At 35.9% G+C, this 19,794-nt stretch overlaps 1 protein-coding gene across 1 annotated transcript in view; it reads right to left on the bottom strand.

The window, feature by feature from the left end:
- LOC121387240 overlaps nt 1-19,794 on the bottom strand; it is a 159,672-nt gene that overhangs the window by 107,483 nt on the left and 32,395 nt on the right. Inside the window, exons 14-27 of the mRNA XM_041518265.1 lie at nt 19,549-19,726; nt 18,175-18,385; nt 16,492-16,660; nt 14,983-15,021; nt 12,729-13,310; nt 9,700-10,305; nt 5,343-5,909; nt 5,018-5,056; nt 4,029-4,595; nt 3,661-3,699; nt 2,677-3,243; nt 2,017-2,055; nt 1,034-1,600; nt 631-669 (exon numbers count right to left, since the gene is read on the bottom strand). Coding sequence (XP_041374199.1) covers nt 631-669; nt 1,034-1,600; nt 2,017-2,055; nt 2,677-3,243; nt 3,661-3,699; nt 4,029-4,595; nt 5,018-5,056; nt 5,343-5,909; nt 9,700-10,305; nt 12,729-13,310; nt 14,983-15,021; nt 16,492-16,660; nt 18,175-18,385; nt 19,549-19,726 — 4,209 coding nt within the window. The remainder of the gene's footprint in view (nt 1-630; nt 670-1,033; nt 1,601-2,016; nt 2,056-2,676; nt 3,244-3,660; nt 3,700-4,028; nt 4,596-5,017; nt 5,057-5,342; nt 5,910-9,699; nt 10,306-12,728; nt 13,311-14,982; nt 15,022-16,491; nt 16,661-18,174; nt 18,386-19,548; nt 19,727-19,794) is intronic.

Raw genomic sequence — 19,794 nt, 5'->3', positions numbered from 1 at the left:
AGTAATATTTCATCTCAAAGGAAGAATATTTCTTATTTTAATGTTTTAAATGTCTGCATGGCGGTATCAAGGAGCGGGGAATACCCATTATAGAAGTACATGTATGTGTCCTTTTGCATTGAATTTGTATTATACTTACAATAACTCCTGGATCTATTGGATAACATTTGTTTAAGTATAATATGTATATAAAAGGAACCCAAAATACATCATTGATATCTGGACCATTTCTCGGATATTTGTGAATGATATAAAAATGGTCTTTATAAAATAACACAGACATATACATAATCTGACATACAAAATACCATATTCAAAGTCATAATCATATTTCTGCAAAAGATTACGTCCAAGAGATGTTTTGCAAAGTCGTAACATATTCCAAAACGACGTAAATCACGTCTGGGTGCGTGATTATAAAACTTTAGAGTTTAGACTAAAATATTTAATGACGTCATATGCATCCCATTGTTTGGCATATTTAAAGTATTAAAAGTAGAGTCTACAAATGGTTGTAAGCACAGGGCCAGATATAACTTACTAAACTAACGAACCACATACAAAACGTCTTGATTAAATTAAATAAATGGACAAAATGTAAATATGTGTGATAATAAAATTATATCTTACCATCAAATGGTAATGATGTTGGCGGCAACGTAGATTTTTCTGTAAATAATATTTTTTTGATAAGCTGCATCATTAAAAACAGTACATTTTTCAAACAACTATTAAAATAGTTCTTAAAAATTAAACAACCATTAAATAGTTCTGTTATTAAAACATTACTCTGAAAAGATTATAATTGTTAAGAAGAAAACATTAATATACATATTTATACTGTTAACAGAATAAAATGTTTTTAATGTATTGTGATTCGCAATATAAATTATTCTGAATTATAAAATAATACGAAATAAGATAAATACTGCTTTATAACTCAACACCTAATGAATATAGAAATGACAATTATCACACAGAAAGTTTGGTTTTTATGTTTATACTGTACACACGGTAAATGTATTGGAAATACCTGGACAGAAAGATGTGAAGACTTGTTGGTGCAACCCTTGTAATTCTGAGAAATCATGCACAATGAATCTGTGTTTGTCTATAGGGAGACTGGCTATCCCATCCAGCTCCCTGGTGTCGGCCAGACCAATCCCTATGACATAGATGGTGATTCCCTCGTCCCTGGCAGCCTGGGCTTGAGGCAAGGTCTGTCTGGAGTTGATGTTTGAGACTCCATCTGTGACAACTATCGCCATATTGTCCACGTCTGGTCGGTCACCGTGCTGCAGTGAGAACACCTGTTTTCTCATCACCTTCAACCCGTCGGCTGTGTTGGTGCTGCCATAGGTGTATGGAATCGAGTCTATGGCCTCAAGTATTTCTGATTTACTAGAATATCTGTCCAGATAGAACTCTGTGTGCACGCTGGTGCTGTAGACGACCACACCAACTCGGACACTGCCACCATCGATGTCGGCAAATGATATGAAGTCTTTTGTGAATTCGAGCACGAGTTGGAAGTTAGGTTTGGTTACACTTGTTGAGGCGTCCAGAACAAACACTAAGTCAAGTCTTGATCCTGCACATTCTAAAATAAAGAGTCTCCAGTATTACATGAAAAATATGTCGTAACGTCATATATTGACATACAACACAGCCACTCCATTGGTATAAAAAAAGATTGATCATAATCATATCTTTTGTGTGTAAACAATTAATAGATTATGTCCATAGTAAAATGATTCCATTATAATTTTTAATAATAATTATAACTTTGATGCTTTTAAAAAATTAATTATCCATTACGAGTATACTAATATTGTTTAGCAATGTTCATTAAATTGTCAATCAATGAAGAATGTTATTTATTACAACAATAAAATCTCATTAAATCAAATTCTAAAATTCTCATGTCAGCATGTTTATATGTAATCACTAAATACAAGGTTCCATGCATTCTAGTAATCTTAAACAAAAAACATGATTGCCATCTGAATCACTCACCTTCAACTGGAGGTGGTGTAGGGACAATTAACGGAATTTCTGAAATAAAATAAGAATTAAATAAACATTTGAGGTATATCGATATTTGCATGGTGATACTAACGTTTTGACAGTAAATAAGAGACAGAATACTATAAAATTGCTTCAAATCGCCGTTTCGTCAAAAGAATAGAAAATATTTCCAAACAATATACTTGTTGTAATAGAGATATAAGGTCCAATGTATCTGTAGAGTTTGTTTTATTTAACAACGCCTATAGCGCACATTCATTTTTTTCTGATCATCGGCTATTGGATATCAAACATATAGTCATTCTGACATATTTCTTTATAGGAAACACGCTGCCGCCACATAGGCTACTCTTTCCAATAAGCAGCAAAGTGTCTTTTATATACACTTTCCCACAGACAGGACACATACTACGGCCTTTATTGAACCAGTTGTGGTCCACTGGTTGCAACGGAAAATAGCCCAAACTGCAAATAGGTCTACTGAGAAGGATCGATCCGATGACCAACCGCTTCACAGGCGGACACGCTACCACTTAAGCAATGTATTAGTGTTACATAGAACCTTCCGGATCTTGGAACATTTTATACATAACTAAAAGTGTTAATGACAAATTAGAATTCCGAGAATAAATATTATTTGCTGATTACCTGGACAGAAAGATGTGAAGACTTGTTGGTGCAACCCTTGTAATTCTGAGAAATCCTGCACAATGAATCTGTGTTTGTCTATAGGGAGACTGGCTATCCCATCCAGCTCCCTAGTGTCGGCCAGACCAATCCCTATGACATAGATGGTGATTCCCTCGTCCCTGGCAGCCTGGGCTTGAGGCAAGGTCTGTCTGGAGTTGATGTTGGAGACTCCATCTGTGACAACTATCGCCATATTGTCCACGTCTGGTCGGTCGCCATGCTGCAGTGAGAACACCTGTCTTCTCATCACCTTCAACCCGTCGGCTGTGTTGGTGCTGCCATAGGTGTATGGAATCGAGTCTATGGCCTCGAGTATTTCTGATTTACTAGAATATCTGTCCAGATAGAATTCTGTGTGCACGCTGGTGCTGTAGATCACCACACCAACTCGGACACTGCCACCATCAATGTCGGCAAATGATATGAAGTTTTTTGTGAATTCGAGCACAAGTTGGAAGTTAGGTTTGGTTACACTTGTTGAGGCGTCCAGAACAAACACTAAGTCAAGTCTTGATCCTGCACATTCTAAAATAAAGAGTCTCCAGTATTACATGAAAAATATGTCGTAACGTCATATATTGACATACAACACAGCCACTCCATTGGTATAAAAAAAAAATTGATCATAATCATATCTTTTGTGTGTAAACAATTAATAGATTATGTCCATAGTAAAATGATTCCATTATAATTTTTAATAATAATTATAACTTTGATGCTTTTAAAAAATTAATTATCCATTACGAGTATACTAATATTGTTTAGCAATGTTCATTAAATTGTCAATCAATGAAGAATGTTATTTATTACAACAATAAAATCTGATTAAATCAAATTCTAAAATTCTCATGTCAGCATGTTTATATGTAATCACTAAATACAAGGTTCCATGCATTCTAGTAATCTTAAACAAAAAACATGATTGCCATCTGAATCACTCACCTTCAACTGGAGGTGGTGTAGGGACAATTAACGGAATTTCTGAAAGAAAATAAGAATTAAATAAACATTTGAGGTATATCGATATTTGCATGGTGATACTCACGTTTTGACAGTAAATAAGAGACAGAATACTATAAAATTGCTTCAAATCGCCGTTTCGTCAAAAGAATAGAAAATAGCCCAAACTGCAAATAGGTCTACTGAGAAGGATCGATCCGATGACCAACCACTTCACAGGCGGACACGCTACCACTTAAGCAATGTATTAGTGTTACATAGAACCTTCCGGATCTTAGAACATTTTATACATAACTAAAAGTGTTAATGACAAATTAGAATTCCGAGAATAAATATTATCTGCTGATTACCTGAACAGAAAGATGTGAAGACTTGTTGGTGCAACCCTTGTAATTCTGAGAAATCCTGCACAATGAATCTGTGTTTGTCTATAGGTAGACTGGCTATCCCATCCAGCTCCCTAGTGTCGGCCAGACCAATCCCTATGACATAGATGGTGATTCCCTCGTCCCTGGCTGCCTGGGCTTGAGGCAAGGTCTGTCTGGAGTTGATGTTGGAGACTCCATCTGTGACAACTATCGCCATATTGTCCACGTCTGGTCGGTCACCGTGCTGCAGTGAGAACACCTCTCTTCTCATCACCTTCAACCCGTCGGCTGTGTTGGTGCTGCCATAGGTGTATGGAATCGAGTCTATGGCCTCAAGTATTTCTGATTTACTAGAATATCTGTCCAGATAGAACTCTGTGTGCACGCTGGTGCTGTAGACTACTACTCCAACTCGGACACTGCCACCATCAATGTCAGCAAATGATATGAAGTTTTTTGTGAATTCGAGCACAAGTTGGAAGTTGAGTTTGGTTACACTTGTTGAGGCGTCAAGAACAAACACTAAGTCAAGTCTTGATCCTGCACATTCTGAAATAAAAGAATCCTCAGTATTACATGAAATATATGTAGTAACGTCATGCATTAACATACAACACAACCACTCCATTGCTATAAAACAAAATTTAAAAAATTGATCATAATCATATCTTCTGTGTGTAAGAATTAATAGATTATGTCCATAGTAAAATGATTCCATTATAATTTTTAATAATAATTATAACTTTGTTGGTTTTAAAAATTTAATTATCCATTACGAGTCTACTAATATTTTTAGCAATGTTCATTAAATTGTCAATGAATGAAGAATATTATTTTATACCACAATACAATCTGATTAAATCAAATTATCAAATTCTCATGTCAGTATGTTTACAATTAATCACCAGACACAAGGTTCCGTATATTCTAGTAATGTTAAATAGAAAACGATTTCCATCAAAATCACTCACGTTCAACTGGACGTGGTGTAGGGATAATCAACGGAATTTCTGAAATAAAATAAGAATTAAATTTAAAAAAATTGGTATATCGATATTTGCATGATGATACGTTTTGACAGTAAATAAGAGACATAATATTATACAATTTCTTCAAATCGCCGTTTCGTCAAAAGAATAGAACATATTTCCAAACAATATACTTATTGTAATAAAGATACAAGGCCCAATGACTCATTGTTACATAGAACCTTCAGGATCTTGGAACAGTTTGTACATAACGAAAAGTGTTAATGACAAATTAGAATTCCAAGAATAAATATTATTTTATGATTACCTGGACAGAAAGATGTGAAGACTTGTTGATGCAACCCTCGTAATTCTGAGAAATCCTGCACTATGAATCTGTGTTTGTCTATAGGGAGACTGGCTATCCCATCAAGCTCCCTAGTGTCGGCCAGTCCAATCCCTATGACATAGATGGTGATTCCCTCGTCCCTGGCAGCCTGGGCTTGAGGCAAGGTCTGTCTGGAGTTGATGTTTGAGACTCCATCTGTGACAACTATCGCCATATTGTCCACGTCTGGTCGGTCACCGTGCTGCAGTGAGAACACCTGTCTTCTCATCACCTTCAACCCGTCGGCTGTGTTGGTGCTGCCATAGGTGTATGGAATCGAGTCTATGGCCTCGAGTATTTCTGATTTACTTGAATATCTGTCCAGATAGAATTCTGTGTGTACTCTGGTGCTGTAGACTACCACTCCAACTCGGACACTGCCACCATCGATGTCGGCAAATGATATGAAGTCTTTTGTGAAGTCGAGCACAAGTTGGAAGTTAGGTTTCGTTACACTTGTTGAGGCGTCCAAAACAAACACTAGGTCAAGCTTGGACCCTGCACATTCTGAAAAAGTGTTGAATATCATATGAGAAACATGGTGTATTATATGATATTGATTATAATGCTAACACGTTGTTTATTAAGAAAAACATTTCTATCAAACCCCAAATGTTTTCAAGGGCGAACTTTGTATATTTAAATTTATGTTAAGTATATTAATTAATCACATAATTTAATGATTCTTTATTATAATAATCATATTATTTAAGACAAATACCATGTGTATAATATCACCAATTAATGTTAATGAATCCTGGACTTCCCGGTGTAATGGTGTAATGCAAATCTAAATAAGAATTATCTTTAACTATAAAGTATAAAATCGTGTCTTCTAACATTAATAAGAATTTAATTTCCAAAGATTTGTATACATATAGGCTTAATGTTAGGTTGTCAGTATGGTAAGATTATTAAGTATTTCAATGAAATTATAATTTTTTAAACTATATATCAGAAGAAATATGTGTGTGATTTAAATGTCAATTACGGATGTAGATAGTTTGCTTTGGAATTTCATATATGGTGTGGTATTAAATCATTTTAGTGTAGCACTTCTCTGACCTGGGGTAGGTGTCGTAGTCGGTATGATTAGCGTCATTTCTGAAATAAAAATAAAACTTGATAAGGACAAGTGATATGTGTGTATAACTTATGAACATGACTTTTGCATAGAATGTTCACATGTGTTGGACAAGATACAACTATAAGGCAATTTTTCTTAAATTATGATAGTCTCCACAGCATTTTCTATGGCTGTTTTGTGGTTAATGTGTCAAAGAGGAGTTTAATTTATTGTTATAAAAATCTAATTACGAAACGTGACATAGACGATTAAATTTATATAGATCATTTCTATATGAGCAATACATTGTTAGAAGCTAAATATTTGTTTCCAGAGCCAGCTTGCTGTAAATCATGACCTTTTCCTAGGTTACTAGTAATTACTGCAAATAGATTGAAACTGGATTAATATTCAAATAATTATTAGATAATTAACTATCTGGATGACTTAATAAGTTGACTTATTCATAAACGAGAATTTGAACAAAACTGTAAGTGTATTTATATGGTTAACGGCAAAATGGCTTACATTTTCAAAGATCAAAACCATTTTGATAAATGATATAAAAATGTACAACACATCTGCTATATTAATTTGAAAATGGTTTCATGTATTTGTGTTTTAACTATTTCTACTGATGGACTAAATTCATATTACTTTTTACTACGATTTTACTTAATGTTGCCTTGACCTGTCCTTAATGTTGCCTTGACCTGTCCTTAATGTTGCCTTAACACAACAATAAGTACATTTGGCTGTTGCCATCAAAGTAGGAACATTAAATAAACTACGGTAATTCTGCAAAGATAATAAAATGTCACAGGCATCGGAAGATGTCAGTAAATAGAGGGGCCAGTAATAACTCAATTTGCCTTTCAACAGAATGCATAGTGTTCAGATACAAAAACGAATCCTATTGGGGTACCATTTTAAGGAATTGTTCCATTTGCTCTCTTCCCCCAACCCTCATAGAATATTCCCTGGAACCGTCCCTGAATATCTAAGCTATGCATCTATTCAAAGCATTGTTCAGTCCTACCTTGAGTTGTGGATGGAGCTAAAGTAGTCGTCATTTCTGAAACTATAAAGAATAAAAACGATCAAAATCGAACCAAATCAAATTGTTAGAAAGAGGAAAAGAGCTAATTCTGATTCAAAGACCACTGCTACCAAATAGCACTAAATGAGCAATTATGTGCCAGTTCCAACTGTCAGAATTCCATGCATTTTGGTATAACATTTGTTGTAAACTTGTTAGAACAGACAAAACCTCAATATATCCACCGGAGGGGTCAGTTCTGAGATCATTTAACACAGCATTGTCAGATCTATTCAGAATCCAAACTAACACGTCGTCATGCATTTTCTGTGTTTTTATATTAAATTATATAATCTTATTGTATAGTATAATATAATATTATTGTATAATGTAATATAATTGTATATCTTATCTAATATAATTGTATAATCTTATATTCAATAGATTCAACAATGGTGTAAGGAAAGGAAATACTTGGGCACATTTTAAACTATGGTTAATTGGTGACAGAACACCTGCTGCCGCCACATAGGCTACATCTACTGATAAACCAGCAAGGGTTTTTAATATAGATTTTCCCCACATACAGGAACATTACATATCACTATCTCTGATGTACTAGTCGAGGGTCCCTGGTTGAAAATAAGAGGGTGCAGAAACTTAATCCTTGAATGCGATCGATCCTCGACCCATTACACCTCAGGCTGGTACTTCACTTCTGCACAATGGTGCTAGATATGTAATAAATAGAGATTATTATACGAGATTGTGTGTCGTACTGATTTTATGAAACGAGTGTCAGCATTATTGTATTACCGGAGCGAGAGAGAAGGTGATACATGAATCCTGACACGAATCAGTACGATTCACATGCAAGTGTAATAATTTCTTTATTATCCACCTTATCCAAAATGTTATTTTCGTGAATAACAAGCTAGGACCATGTCGAAACGTTTCAAACGTAATTAAAACAAGACGACAAATTGACGTCATTTTGTTAAGCGTTTACACTGGGGAAGCAGCACTTAGTTATGACGTCGCTTCACAAAATTACGTCATTCGTTGTACATGTGAAATCATTATGACACGCATGTGTTATACTGGTTATATTTCCCTTAATATCTTGAACTACGTGGATAATAGAGGTTATTGCATTGGAACAAACTTTCAAAGTCATATAAATATTTTCTTATATCTTTTTTTACTAGTAGACAGATGCGAATAAGAAGAGACGTCGATGAGAATAAAAGAAGAAGAAGAAGGACGGGGGAAAAGAAGAATGAAAATAAAGTGGACAAAAAGGAACATTTGATAATACTGACAACTGTTATCACAGTAGTACCACCACCATCTTACACTAAATGATATATTAAGTCCCCAATAAGGCAAGCAGAAACAAGAGTTCTAATCACAGTACCTGAGCCAATATAAAGAAGAAGGAAAACATTAAAAACGCACCCATACCATTCAAATATAAATACAGAACAAAAATGTTTATATCAAAGCCAGTTCAAGCTTGAATGAAGAACAATTAAGAAGCAAACAATGAAGAAGGAAAGGAAAAATAGGAAAGAAGAACACATTGATGCAAACACCCAAACCTGATCCTTCACAATAGAATAAAGAATGTCTAGTGCACGTTTTGCAGGCTTGTATAACGTAAAGAGGAAGCTTATGCCCTCAAATACAAAAAACAGATTAGCATCGAACCAAGGACAAGTAGTAGAAGAAGACTGTGTACATTTCCATGAACAAATATCCAGCGCTGATCCTTTATAATACAATTAGAATACTTAATGTACTTTCCATATCCTTTTGTAAGGCACAAGAGAAGCCTTATGCTGTGAAATAAAAGCATGCACCTTGAACCAAAGACAAGTAGTAGAAGACGATTGTATATTTCAGTGTACAAATACCCAGCACCGTTGTTTTATAACGAAATAAAGAATGCTCGGTGTATTTTCCATATCTGTACATAAGGCAAACATGCATCCTTGAAACAAAAACAAGTAGACGAAGAGAGGACTGTACATCTCATTGTACAATTAACCAGACTCAATGCTTCATATTAAAATAAAAAAGAGATCCATATATTTTCCACATCCTTATTTATAGCAAAAGAAAGAGTCTTATAATCTCAAATACAAGCATGCACCTTGAACCGAGGTAAACCATCATCTGTAGCGTGATACCTTTTCTACAGACATACGTAAAAATCTGCTTGGCGAGGTAATTCTGGAGCTGTGAGAAATGCTCCGCAATAAAGCGGTGGATGTCTACAGGGTCACTGGCCAGACCATCAAGCTCCTTTGTGTCCACCAATCCGACCCCAACCGCGTATATCTCTATACCGGATGAACGAGCTCGCAATGCTTCGGGAATCGTTTCCGTCTCATTAATATTGGACACGCCGTCTGTGACAAACAGGGCAACGTTCTGCACATTGGGTCGGTCTCCGTGTTCCAACGAAAACATATCTGTCCTCAGTTCTCGAAGCGCAGCTGCTGTGTTGGTGTTTCCGTGGTGAAATGAAGTCTTGTCTATCGCCAAAAGGACGTCAGCTTTGCGATTAAAGGCATCCAAGTGGAACTGGATGTGGACGTCTGTGCTGTATACCAGCATACCGACTCTCACGTTACCGTGGTCAAGGTCACTGTAGGACAGAAAGGACTTGAGGAATTCGAGGACTGTCCGGAAGTTGGTCTCTGTGACACTCGTGGAGGAATCAGTGACAAACACGAGATCTAACTGTGACACAGAACAGTCCACGGTCACCTCAGGAACATAGAGCATCTCCTCTATAGCAGAATAACACAGCACATTAGTTACCAATATGCTGTGGGTCATTTATATGTATTCTCATTTCTTACTATTTTTAAAGCTTCAATCTCAAGTATTTAAAAACAATTATGATCATTAGCTTCATTCTCGAGAACATATGTTTAAACGGTATTTAACATTGCGATGATCTATAAACATCCACAATAAAGTATTTGAAAAACGTTGTTTGAAAAGTACAAATACTATTGTGATTATTAAATAATTTAAAACCAGCCGTGGGTCATTTACGTGCATTCTCGTTTATTACTATTTTTAAAGCTTCAATATCGAGTATTTAAAAACAATTATGATTATTAGCTTCATTCTCGAGAACATATGTTTAAAAGGTATTTAACATTGCAATGATCTACAAACTTCAACAATAAAGTATTTGAAAAACGTTGTTTGAAAAGTACAAATACTATTGTGATTATTAAATAATTTAAAACCAGCCGTGGGTCATTTACATGCATTCTCGTTTATTACTATTTTTAAAGCTTCAATATCGAGTATTTAAAAACAATTATGATCAAAAGCTTCATTCTCAAGAACATATGTTTAAAATGTATTTAACACTGCAGTGATCTACAAACGTCCACAATAAAGCTCTTTTTTTTTAAAGTTGTTTGAAAAAGACTACTATGATTATTAAATAATTTAAAGCCATTTTTCTACTCAACGTCGAATATGTTAGACATATTACATAAATTAAACTCCATCATGAACGTTATGCTTCCAATACACAACCATGATAGAAATCTGAAATTGTTGCGCTCTTCATTCACAGAAAATAACTATGCTCTAAAGACACAGACTCCAACAATGAAAACAGTTCATATTTTGTCATCATTGTCAACAGTTTAAACTTGGATGACAAAATAATTAATATATTTAATATTACTGTATCTCTTTTTAAGCTTTCAAACGTCATTTTGAATAGATCGTGACAGCATGATATAATGAGTCTCGTCTCCATGATGATATATTACTCCTCTCATCCTAAAAACCATCATTCATGTTTGTGTTTGCTTTGTGAGTGTTTTTAGGGGGCTTTATGGGGGCGGATTTTTTTTCTGGGTTTATTTATTTATTTATTTATTTTTGGGGGGGGGGGGGGTTTGTTTTTTTGGTTGGGTTTTTTGGGGTTTTTTTTTTTTTTGGGGGGGGGGGGGAGGGGGATTTTTTTTTTTCTTTCTTTCTTATTTTTATTGTGGTGATAATAAATAAAAGACATTTCGCCTTACCTTTAATTTCCGGCCAAAGCGTTAAATTGACATTGTCTGAAATATATGTTTGTATTTGGATAATGCACGTTAAATTGACATTGTCTGAAATATATGTTTGTATTTAGATAATGCACGTAAGATTTGTTATCTACTATCAGGCACAAGTCAGGTATTTACAGTAGATAGTTCAGTCTGGAGAAAGTTTTACTGAACTTTTATTTTAAAATTCGCCAATGCCAGTAATCGAATTAAAGTGTTCACATGATGAATGATACTTCTTCGTTGCTGTCAGTTTGAATAATATACAACTAAGCAATGGACCAATCATTATGAATCCTCTAATATGAAAAATACCATTATCATATTCATACACATATCTATTCTTTATTTAGTGTAATATATCTAGAGATGGGGATACTCAACAGGATCATGTCACAGTGTTATCAGTCTTCTACAACTAGACGAAAAGGACGTGTGAACCAAAAAGGACACATTTTAGTCCTTTATATTAAAGGGGCAGTCTCTAAGTTCCCTAAGGGTAAAAAAATTGCTTTGGGGATTTCTTTTTTTTTCTTCTTCTTCTGTTTTTTTGTGGTGTTTTTTTTTTTTTTTTTTTTCATTTTCTTTGTGAAATATAAATATCATACCTTGAATCAAATGCCCACTAAACATTATATCCAAATAAATTAATTTACTATTATTTATAAATATATATTATTGCAGAAGTCATCAAGGGTGACTGGCAGATTCAAATATGAGATCAATTCCAATATGAACTGCATCTTCATTTTTCCTTTTTGGGGGCTATACTGGCTATATGACATGCCTCGTATAATTAGTATGTCTCTCTTTAAACTTTACTCTGACCGTTTTGTATGAGTCACTAATCTTGCTGTCCTAACAACACGTAGGTAATTTTCGTTTAATGTAACTTGAATTATTTTCATTATTTTCATAATAAATAATTATGTTCACAACCCCCGTAAAAGAAGGACCTAAATTATTCACAGACAGCTTAATTGGTTGACCCACTCAAATATAAAACCCTGCCTACGCCAGTGTTGTGAAAGATTCTAATAATGGAAACAACAAAGTTTAAGTAGACCACTAATAACACTAATAAATGAAACAAACAAACAATTTGTTTAGCGAGACCACTAACAAATGTTGATTACCTGTACAGAATGATGAAAATATTGTCTCTCCAACGTCCATCAGCTGTGAAAAATCTTGGATCAAGAATCGGTTCTCAGTGACGGGGCGACTGGCAATTCCATCGAGTTCCTGTGTGTCGACCAACCCCACTCCGATAGCCACGATCCGTATCCCCGCCGCTCTGGCCCTCTCTGCCTCGGGGATGGTCCTGTGAGCATTGATGTTTGAAACGCCGTCCGTTATTACGACCACCAGATTGTCAACCGCCGATCGGTCGCCGTGTCTTACCGAGAACATCGTCGACGTCACCGTCTCGAGCGCCTCGGCTGTGTTTGTGTTCCCGTAGCGGTAAGGAACGGTGTCCACAGCACGTAGCACGTCAAGTTTAGTATGGAAGTCGTTCAGGTAAAACTGGACGTGGATATCCGTGCTGTACGTTAACAACCCCACCCTAACGCTGCCACCATCTATGTCGGCGAACGTCAGGAACTGTTGAATGAAACCCAGCACAGATCTAAAGTTGGGTTCTCTGACACTGGTGGAGGAATCGACAACGAAAACAATGTCTAGTTTGACGTCGCTACATCCTGTAAAAGAACCTTCTAGAAAAAGACGAACCTTTCAAATTAAAACACTATGACCTTGTTTAATTCAATCTAATTAACTAAGACGTCTTTCTTGGAAATCTGTGGACAAAGATGAAATGACTGTAAAAGAAGCTTTTAGAAAAATACCAACCTTTCAAATTAAAACACTATGACCTTGTTTAATTCAATCTAATTAACTAAGACGTCTTTCTTGGAAATCTGTGAACAAAGCTGAAATGACTGTAAAAGAACCTTCTAGAAAAAGACAAACCTTTCAAATTAAAACACTATGACCTTGTTTAATTCAGTCTAATTAACTAAGACGTCTTTCTTGGAAATCTGCGAACAAAGCTGAAATGACTGTAAAAGAACCTTCTAGAAAAAGACAAACCTTTCAAATTAAAACACTATGACCTTGTTTAATTCAGTCTAATTAACTAAGACGTCTTTCTTGGAAATCTGTGAACAAAGATGTCGTGACTGTAAACTAAGGTTATAATACTTAGAACAATCAATTTTGTTTTTACATGGTAACTTTACATACGAATACTTACTTTCCAAACTGTTGTATTCATAAATTAAAAAAAAGTCTGGGATTTTCTCATTGATCTTCTTGTTGATGCACCTGTATATTTTCTTCTCTCTTCTTTTCTAACCAATACTAGTTTTGTAGCGAACTTCCATTCATAAGGCTACAATCAGCACCTAATTTAGCTCTGGACGACCAGAAGAGGGGCGCATTTTATGAAGCGATCTTAGCACAAAAATTACCTATGTATATCAGGCACTTAAAGGCACATACCCTACTTTTAGCCTGTGAAAATGGACACTAACTTTTGTTAATTCACACACCTGCAACACACATTTATTTGGATAAGGTTTTAACAGTGAGAAGCTAAAAATAACTAGAGTTTGACTCGACAGCCATTACTTCTCGAACGAACGTGAGTTTTTAGAGTTACGTAAAAAAAAACGTATTTTGGCTTATTGCAGAAACTTGGATGACTAGACCCACTTCAGTTGTACGAAAATTAATATTAAAAATAACAAAATGTAAGTACTTCTAATTTAAATTATCAAACACGGTTTTAGCAGTGAAAAATACATCATACTGTTTAAACCTAGGGCCTGACATTTTAAGTTGATTTTAACGCTAAGCTCTCTTCGTAAAACGGGGTCCAGGTAGTGGACATGTGAACTGTAAGGGAAGGTTACACATCTGGTGAACATTATTTTTCATATCTAATAACGAGTAACGAGTAATAAGTATTTAATAGTTTTGAATGACAATATAAGCATCACGTCGAGGTATGTTGGTCAAACCATTTCGACATCATCCTGGATTTCCACAAATATTTCAATCAATCTACAAATAGTAATATAAATAAATACAAAATTACTGTCCGGATTTCACTTTGTGGAAACCTATACTTCGTCTTCTTCGTATGTACCTGAAAAATACTCCTGAAACAAAACATATTTAAAACAAAAAACAACATGAGATCATTAATGTGTTATGTGGTTAGTCTGTCAAAACTTCAAACTTACAACAGTTGTTTTGTTTAAAAAGATAACACAACATTAAGCGGTATGAGAACTGGGGATAGTGTCAGACATGCACTAGAAGCGACGTGTCTCACTAAGTAACAACTAGAACACGTCAATACTCCCTGGCTGACCAACTTACTAGTCGTCGAGGGTTCGAGTTGTCCTCCTGCACCTCGGACTGAAATAATAGAATGAGAAAATATAAAAGGAATGATTCTTTAAAGGCATACTGTCACGGATTTAAGGACCTTATTTCTCTAAAAATGGATAATAAATAAAAATTACATTAATTGTTGGAAACCAAATCTAGCTATCGCATCACCTTAACTGAACCATGATGGAGTGAAATCCACGTGAACCCTCTCTGCAGTTTTAGTTTTTGAATTATGGACTATTGCCATAATTCAATTATTTTTACAAAATATCATTAATAAATGGAGTATGGTGGTTATGAAGATGGTTGAATAAAGTACATTTAGGGACAAATCAAATAATTTTTGTTCAGGTAGTACCTTGTTAGACCATTAAATAGGTCAGTGATCTGTGACAATATGCCTTCAAGGACATATAAGCACACTATTTAATGTCACAGTATTAGAAATGTTTGTTTAATAACCCTACATCACATTCAATGACGACACAGTATACGAAAGAAAGTAACACATCAACGTATGTAATAACACAATATTAAAAAAGTAAAGAAATGTATGTTTAATAACACGTCAGTACATTATCTAATGTTACCGTAACAGAAAAGTAAAGAAATGTCTTTAGTAATTTATCAACATAGTATGTCATGTCACAATATTAGGAAAGTAAAGAAATGTCTGTTTAATAACCCCTCGTTACATTGTCTGATATCACAGTATACGAAAAGTAAAGAAATGTCTTTAGTAACACATCAACATATTATCTAATGTCACAATATTAGAAAAGTAAAGACATGTCTTTAATGATACATCAGTACATTATCTAATGTCACAGTATTAGTAAAGTAAAGAAATATATGTTTAATAACACATCAATAACTTATCTAATGTCACAGTATTAGCAAAGAAATGTATGTTTAATGACCTCTCAGCACATTAGCTAATATCATAAAAAAGTACAAAAATGTTTATTTAATACCACCTCTGATCAAAGACCACAATACTTAGCCAAGTCATGTTTATGTAACGACCCTACATCAAAGCATTTAAAGTAGGGGTGGATTAGGGCGCAAGACTCCGTGAGTGGTTGGGAGTGGGAGGCTATAGAGATAAAACAGTGGAGATTTAGGCATAGGCCAGGGCATGGTAATAGGTGGTTGAACAGGTTTTTATTTATATTATTTGAGAGAGAGAGAGAGAGAGAGAGAGAGAGAGAGAGAGAGAGAGAGAGAGAGAGAGAGAGAGAGAGAGAGAGAGAGAGAGAGGGGAGAGAGAGAGGGGGGGGGAGAGAGGGGGGAGAGAGAGGGGGAGAGAGAGGGGGGAGGGAGGGAAAAGACACATACAGAGAGAGAGAGAGAGAGAGAGAGAGAGAGAGAGAGAGAGAGAGAGAGAGAGAGAGAGAGAGAGAGAGAGAGAGAGAGAGAGAGACCCACAAAAGACCATCATTTAACAACCTGGGGATTGACTAAAAGCTATTTAATTAGTGTCTGTTAGCTTACAGGCCATAATTTCCCTGCGCACGGAGTCGCCGTCACGTTCCAGCTCTGTGTAGTCTGACACTGTGTAGATGTTGCGTGTGTTGGACGCCACCACCTCCATCTGACTCTTGTCTCGCAGACCCACGCCGATAGAGAACACTGTGATGCCAGAATCGCACGTCAGTTTGGCCTGTTATTAAATAAAGTATGACAATCGTACGTCAGTTTGGCCTGGCATTAAATAAAGTAAGACAGTCGTACGTCAGTTTGGCCTGGCATTAAATAAAGTAAGACAATCGTACGTCAGTTTGGCCTGGCATTAAATAAAGTAAGACAATCGTATGTCAGTTTGGCATGTCATTAAATAAAGTAAGACAAGCGTACGTCAGTTTGGCATGTCATTAAATAAAGTAAGACAATCGTACGTCAGTTTGGCTTGGCATTAAATAAGTAAGACAATCGTACGTCAGTCTGGCCTGGCATTAAATAAAGTAAGACAATCGTACATCAGTCTGGCCTGGCATTAAATAAAGTAAGACAACCGTACGTCAGTCTGGCCTGGCATTAAATAAAGTAAGACAATCGTACGTCAGTTTGGTCTGTTATTAAATAAAGTAAGACAATCGTACGTCAGTTTGGCCTGGCATTAAATAAAGTAAGACAGTCGTACGTCAGTTTGGCCTGGCATTAAATAAAGTAAGACAATCGTACGTCAGTTTGGCCTGGCATTAAATAAAGTAAGACAATCGTATGTCAGTTTGGCATGTCATTAAATAAAGTAAGACAAGCGTACGTCAGTTTGGCATGTCATTAAATAAAGTAAGACAATCGTACGTCAGTTTGGCTTGGCATTAAATAAGTAAGACAATCGTACGTCAGTCTGGCCTGGCATTAAATAAAGTAAGACAATCGTACATCAGTCTGGCCTGGCATTAAATAAAGTAAGACAACCGTACGTCAGTCTGGCCTGGCATTAAATAAAGTAAGACAATCGTACGTCAGTTTGGTCTGTTATTAAATAAAGTAAGACAATCGTACGTCAGTTTGGCCTGGCATTAAATAAAGTAAGACAATCGTACGTCAGTTTGGCCTGGCATTAAATAAAGTAAGACAATCGTACGTCAGTTTGGCCTGGCATTAAATAAAGTAAGACAATCGTACGTCAGTCTGGCCTGTCATTAAATAAAGTAAGACAATCGTACGTCAGTTTGGTCTGGCATTAAATAAAGTAAGAGAATCGTACGTCAGTTTGGCCTGTTATTAAATAAAGTAAGACAATCGTACGTCAGTTTGGCCAGTCATTAAATAAAGTAAGACAATTAACACAGTAATGCCAGAATCGCACGTTAGTTTAGCCTGTCATCAAATGAAATAACATGGTTGGTTTTGGAAATATGACATACATACAGCATTATTTCACCCGATTTCTTTTATGTATAACAAACGTAACATGAGATATGATTTTATTTGAATTTTTATATATAAATACAACATGCAATATGAGACGTGTTTTCACCTTATGTGTTATATATGACAACAAGCAACATGAGGGGATTTCTCCTCTTTTGATATATATATATATATATATATATATATATATATATATATATATATATATATATATGGCAACATTCAACATGAGAAGTGGTTTCCTCTGATTTTGTGTTTATATAAGACAACATTCAACATGAAAAGTGATTTTACCTCGTTTTTGATGTCTGACAGTCGCTGCGTGGACGACGTGTCTGTGATGAGGATGACGACGTTGGCCACGTTGGGTCTGTCGCCGTTGTCCGCAGTAAACATCTTTGTACGGATGTCCTTGAGCGTCTTGATAAGGTCAAATGACCTCCTGGTTGAAATGCGCTTAGGCAGCTGTGAGAGAGTGTCCGTAAGATCGTCTATCGAGTCAAATCTACAGTCAAACAAGATAGAAAACTCAACCATGGTTCCCATAAATTCTGTAACCCGACGCATATTAAGGAAATGTTTTATTTAACGGCGTACTCAACACATTTTATTTATGGTTATATGGCGTTAGACATATCGTTAAGGACCACACATATATGGAGAGACGAAACCCGCTGTCGACACTTAATGGGCTACTCTTTTCGATTAGCAGCAAGGGATCTTTTATATGCACCATCCCACAGACAGGGTAGTACATACCACGGCCTTTGATATACCAGTCGTGGTGCACTGGCTGGAACGAGAAATAGCCCAATGGGCCCACCGACGGGGATCGATCCCAGACCGACAGCGCATCGAGCGAGAGCTTTACCACTGGGCTACGTCCCGCCCCAACAGACGTATATCGCTGCCAGCTACTACTGGTGGTTGCCGATCAGCGAAAATGTATATGATCACAGAGTGTCCATAAGATCGTTTACCGAGTCAATTTTACAGTCAAACAAGATACAAAACTCAACCGCGGTTCCCATAAGCTCTGTAACTGGACGCATATCGCCGCTAACTGTCACAGATCGTCGCATAATAAGGAAAATGTATACGATCACATAGTGTCCGTAAGATTGTCTACCGAATCAAATTTACAAACAAGATACAAAATTCAACCATGGTTCCCATAAGCTCTGTAACTCGACGCAAATCGCCGCTAACTGTCACAGATTGTTGCATAATAAGGACAATGTATATGATCACATAGTGTCTGCGGCAGTTTCGGAAAATTTAAATCTAGGAAAACATACAAGTGTCTGTGTGTGGTCTGCAGCAAACATGATCGATAAATATGTGGCGAGTTACATATTTTATTGTAACCAGATTTTTTAGCCATGGAGGTTTTTTCTGGAATTCGTTTTGCATTATTTTCCTGTTATCGTTATAATATCTAAAGTAATCCAATCTTGGAAGTGGCAGTCTTCCTAAAGACCAAAAGGAGGATGTGTAATCAGGAAATCAGGTTAATATGTAAACCCCACCCACAACCGCACCCAACTCGCTATCATCTTCCGACGCTTTTTGTATTATTGTTTAATTATTCGCTTTATCATTATTATGTTTACTACACTTATCATTATTTAAATGTATTATGCTGATTAACAAACACCAAAAACTTACTGCTTGAGTTGGAAGGGCATGTATCCACCATCTACATACATTCCAAATCGTACTTTTCCGGAGTCCATGTCGGCGCTTTGAACAAGTTCGCTCATGTAATTCATTAACCTCCGGAAGTCTTCGTCACTGCCCCTGGGGTTGAAATGAAGGGCGAACACGATGTCTGCCGAGTCAGTTTCTAAAAAGACACAAAACGCACGTGCATCATATGAGGAGCGGATAATTTTATCATGCTCATATACCACT

This window comes from Gigantopelta aegis, chromosome 13 (assembly GCF_016097555.1).
Source record: "Gigantopelta aegis isolate Gae_Host chromosome 13, Gae_host_genome, whole genome shotgun sequence".
NCBI classification, from domain to species: Eukaryota; Metazoa; Mollusca; class Gastropoda; order Neomphalida; family Peltospiridae; genus Gigantopelta; species Gigantopelta aegis.
Note: the sequence above shows the minus strand (reverse complement) of the source record. Positions and strands in the feature narration are given on the sequence as shown.